Source organism: Panthera uncia, chromosome D1 (genome assembly GCF_023721935.1).
Source record: "Panthera uncia isolate 11264 chromosome D1, Puncia_PCG_1.0, whole genome shotgun sequence".
In the NCBI taxonomy this organism is placed as follows: Eukaryota; Metazoa; Chordata; class Mammalia; order Carnivora; family Felidae; genus Panthera; species Panthera uncia.
Window position 1 is genome coordinate 40556212 of NC_064808.1, and position 5383 is coordinate 40561594.

General features: G+C 36.1%; 1 protein-coding gene across 1 annotated transcript in view; it reads right to left on the minus strand.

Moving 5' to 3' along the window:
• Window positions 1-3987: 3987 nt before the first annotated feature.
• Window positions 3988-5383, minus strand: part of CD1H11orf58 (chromosome D1 C11orf58 homolog) — a 12960-nt gene continuing 11564 nt past the window's right edge. Inside the window, exon 5 of the mRNA XM_049639994.1 lies at window positions 3988-5383. This exon is cut by the window's right edge and continues 6 nt beyond it. Within this exon, the coding sequence (XP_049495951.1) occupies window positions 5174-5383 (210 nt within the window). The 3' untranslated portion in view covers window positions 3988-5173.

The following is a 5383-nucleotide window of genomic DNA, read 5'->3' on the forward strand; positions in this document are numbered from 1 at the left end:
CACCATTACCACCCTAGTCTAAGTTCCTGTGCACACCTAGAATACTGCAGTGATTTCATAATGTGTTCTCAATTTTAACATTTGACTATAGTATTTCTTTCAAACACAGCTGCCTAAGCTACATTAGATCATGTCACTCTAATCAAAAACTCCCTCCAATATCTTCTCAGATAAAATCCAAAGTTCATACCATGGCCTGATGATCTTATTCCTTACTGCTGTCTTTGAACTCATCCCACAACTCTTTGTGGCCCCTAGCTTATTCAATTACTTTCACTACATCCCTTTATCCTGTTTTTTTAAAATATTTATCCCATTTGATATGTTTATTGTGTCACCCCTCCACCAGAATGTAAGCCTCATTAAAGTGGGGACTGATTTTGTTCACCACTGTACTCCCAGTGGCTAGAACAATGCCTGACACATAGTAGGTGGTCAGTAAATATTTGCAGTTGATAAAACAATAAAAAGGAATGAGCACAGGCATTGTATGAGGATATTACAATAGAGAGGAAAAGATCAAGAAAAATAGACAATAGATGAAGAGCACCAAAAAAAAAAAAAAAAATTGCCTCAAAGTAGTTGAGAATTATGATCAAAGATTTCATGATAACCTTATCTCTATAAAATAAGAGCAGACATCAGAAATACAAGAGGATATGATGAAACAACAAAGAATGAAATGTGAACTGACAGAACTCAGGAAAAAATTACAATTCACAAAGATGAATATAAAATTGGAATGATAGAATGAATATACAGTGCTCCACTCACAATAAGGGAGAATACAAAACAGGGATTAAAAATAAAGAAAAATGACGTGGAGATAGGAGATGCAACATGCACATAATTGGGAATTCCTAAAGGAGAAAATTTCCATTTTCTATTTTTATAGATGAAAGCACTGAGAAACCCCGCTCATATGAAGAATCAGTAATAGGTTTTAGAAACTTTTAGAAACTCAATCCTCTGAACTCTTGGAATCTAGGTCAAACATCATGTGATCTTTCATCAAAATGCATTTCTAGTATATCAGCTGACAATTCACTTTAACGCTCTACTAATTTTATTGAAGGCATAGAACTGGAAACTACCTGACTTCCATTCAGACTTCAGTATCAACAATATTTCAAATTGTCCCTTTGTTTGGAGCCTTGAAAGACTACCCACTAGGAAGATTAAACACTGTGAGGTTTGGAATGGTGGAGAGGTATGTCCTTTCTTTCCTCTACTGGAAAGTCTACCGTGAAAGGAGAGGTAGATTTCAGGGAGGTCAATTTAGGAACAGGAATATGTGGATGTATAAAAAGTGATTCTGTTGAACCCCTTCATGTACCCCAGAAGTGGATATTCATCTGAAGACTGCTAGTTAACAATGCCAAATACTGCTAACAGGTCAAGAAAGGAATTAACTGAAAAATACATTTTAGGAAAATGAGAATTATTGATTTGATGAAAGTAGTTTTCAAAGAAATCGCGCCAAGGTTGGGTAGAAACCACACTGAAATGAATTGAGGAGGGAGAGAATGGCAGGAAGACAGTAAAAGAAGCAAGTTATTAAAATTGGATGTGGAAGGCATGAGATAGGATCACAAAAGCCTAAGTATCATCTAGGAACAATTATTTTTAAGATATGTAATACTGGGGGGGGTACAGATATTGACAAAAACGGGACAATAGACTGAGAGATTGAAGACTCAAGGAAAATTAAAAGTATTAGGTTCACAAGAAGATGCAAAGAATTAACTATAGCTAGTATTTATTGAGCACTGAATAGCTCCCAGTGTGAAAAAGCATTTAATGTGTTTTATCAGATTCTCACAGTAACATGGAAGGTAGTTGCTATTACTATCCTCATTTAACAGACAGGGAAAGGAGATCCAGAGAGGTCTAGTTATGCCCAAGGTCACTCAGCGTATTCACTATGGTGGTAGAGCTAGGCTGTGACCTAAAGGAGTGGACCTTTTCCATGGTTGTGAACTTAGAAGGCGAAACTTCTAGGAATTTTTGCCTGATAAAATCTATTTCTTATGTAAGCTAGAAGGCAAGGAAGGACATGTTAAGAATGAAGGAGAAAAGAGAGGGTCACAAGTTTATGAATAAAGGTTTTAAACAATCATTAAGAAAATGGGAGAAGAGTTGACTAAACAGTATTGATAACATGCAGCGTTGATGCCACTAACGCTTTAGTAATACTGGTTTGTACAGTTGTTCTTCTCCAGAAATAATCCATAGAGGGCTGGATATATCTAGGGATAGGATTTTCCAGGAAGGTATGACTGGAGATCATTTAGGATACTCTTAACAACGATATTGAATTGATAGACCAATTAAAAATCTAGACAGAGCTTATGAATGACAATGACCTAATTTGAACAAGTGTAAAGGAACAGAACTATCATGATCAGAGGTAATTTCTAAATTAGTGACTTCAGAGGTAAAGTTGTTTATAAATATTGGAAACATCCAGGATATGGTTGTTGTGGAGACAAAGTAATGGAACCAAAGCTCTGTAAGAAGTGGTCATTCAAGTTTAACCAGGTAGTTGAAAATATTTCAAGATTTACTCGAAGAACGTGACCTTTCTGTTCTCAAACTATTGTTTCATCAGAAAAACAATCACTTCAGACTCTCTTCTGTAACTTCCTTTCTTCCAGGTTTAAAAATCACGGATTTGAGGACTTTTTACCTATTAATACACACAAAATTGGAAATTGTGTTCCTGAAAAACATTTCAATAAAAAGACTAAGTCATTGGCGTAATAGGTAAACACTCAGAAGTGTATTTCAGGTAAGAAGTTACGACAGGGCAATTTGTCATTAAACTTTTGAATAGTCTTTCATTGCACAAAAATAATGTTATTTTCCCACCTGATACTTTAGTAGGAATATCAAGATGGCATGGCATCTGTCTTCCTTTAATGTCCCCCCCCCCCCGAATTTATTAAATTCAGGGGAGAAAAAAACACAACCCTGATGTTCATGCTTAAAAGATAGCCACGATGTTTAACGTGCTGCAGGGACACTAGGCCATATGGTGTCCTAAATTTATTCCAACCCTGAATTATGTAAATGTGCAATAATATATGAATTGGAATAAGAACTTCCCTACTTGGACAAGGTCTTCCAGTGTAGTTATTTTAGAAGAAGGTTCTTCTGTTTACATATTAAGAATCACGACTTAACCCAGTATATTTAAACAGTAAGTTGATGAAAATACTTTTTAAAACGTAATCCTGATTTCTCCCTTTTCCATTCTTAAACATAAGTCAGCCTTCATATACTACTTTAGTTGTAATAAGCAACCCTAGAAACTAGATATTTGAAAATCTGTGGCAGGGACGCCTGGGTGGTTTAGTTGGTTAAGCATTCGACTCTTTTTTTTTTTTTTTTTTGGGACAGAGAGAGACAGAGCATGAACGGGTGAGGGGCAGAGAGAGAGGGAGACACAGAATCGGAAACAGGCTCCAGGCTCCGAGCCATCAGCCCAGAGCCCGACGCGGGGCTCGAACTCACGGACCGCGAGATCGTGACCTGGCTGAAGTCGGACGCTTAACCGACTGCGCCACCCAGGCGCCCCTAGCATTCGACTCTTGATTTGGCTCAGGTCCTGAGTTTGAGTCCTGCATCAGGCTTTGTGCTCATAGTGTGGAACCTGCTTGGGATTCTCTCTCCCTCTTTCTGCCCCTCCCCCATTCACACGCTCACTCTTGCTCTTGCACTCAAACTTAAAAAATCTGTGGCCAACTGAAATTTGAATAAAGCGAAATGTATTCAAACCAAGTATCTATTAAATGCCATATATCCTCTCCACTACCCACTGACTTGATATTTCACTCTGCAGGGTAGCACCTATTATAAAACAATATAAGAACTAAGTAAAATCAAAAGCCAAATGTTGGGGATCTGATGTATGAACAGATTATATAAACCAGTTATCACCTGTTCTAGTTGCTTACACTCCTAATATTTTAAATTTCAAAGTGACATAGGAATTTTTTTTTAATCCAGCACATCCAACACATACTTAAATACCTAGATATATAAAAATTCACCAAACAGATTTTACTCAAGCCTTTGAACATGTTACTTAGAAACATTTGGACCCAATTATTCAAAGATCATTGACTAGCCCATAATGCAGTTTGTCAGTCTGCTATACAGATCAACCACATAACACCAGTCAGAGGTTTCTACTCTTACTCCCACAGAAGCAGCAATAAAATCAGAAAGCAATACTACTTTCCAGTAATTTGATAATCGAGGTAATAGTATTGGGATAAAATGAAGAGAATTTGTTTCAGGTTCTTCAATAAGCCTATTCCTCATTTTTAGATAATGAGGATAAAGGTATCACAAACCAAATATGGGAAACTGCTTTTCTTTATTGAGGGCTTAGGAAGAAAATTAACTTTGGTCACATATTACCATAAAAAAAAAATCCAGTTTTACATATTCCTAAACAGGACCAAATAATCAGAGAAATAATTTCTTCTGTAAAAATTGGCCAAATTTATCAAAAATCTAACATACAATGTAATTCAAATTATATAAAGACTGCTTGGGATCATAGCATTCCAAAATGTATGATAGTTGCAACTCCATCTTAACCAGTGTGAAAGTATTTGCTCTCATGTTGCTTTGGTCCAAAAGAGTAGAGCTGAATCAGGAAGAGTAAACTAAGTACCTAATCTTTTGCAAACAATTTAGACTGTTATTGGCAGCAGAAATATCCATGATGAATAGTTCTACTATAACAAAGTATGATAACTGAATATTTTTCATGAACACATTACAGTATCAGATAAACTTCTTATAAGAGAAAAATATGAAGGAACAAAAAAGATGAAACAGCTACCACAAAAGTGTCTCCCCCGTAACTATCTGAAGGGGTAAAAAGGTGAGATTAGAGGTTTGATGATGCTAATATGAAAAGAAATTGAGTATTGTATTTATTTCTTATTTTATACAACTCTTACTCTTTACAAAAATGGTTAATAGTCATGCCCATAAAAGTGTAATCCATGGCATTTGAAAGCAAACACTCTTTGTAATTATTTAAAAGGGCCTTTTTAAAAATTATAATACAAAGGTCTGTGCTCTATAAGCAGTCCTCCACTGTGCATTATAACAATAAGGCTTACTTTTAATACAAAGACTAAGTGTTTGGGAGTTATGAACCACTGGATTTAACAAACATCATTTTATAGTTGCTTTTTGCATCTTTCTTGTTTTTGGGATCCTCCACTTCATCAGGGTGCTCAGTAGCTTGGAGTTCTTCAGCAGATTCTTCTTTCTCTGACTCTGAATCACTTTCAGAGTCATCTGGACTTTCAGGATCAGGTGAATCATCATCATCATCATCATCTCCAGCCACATCACC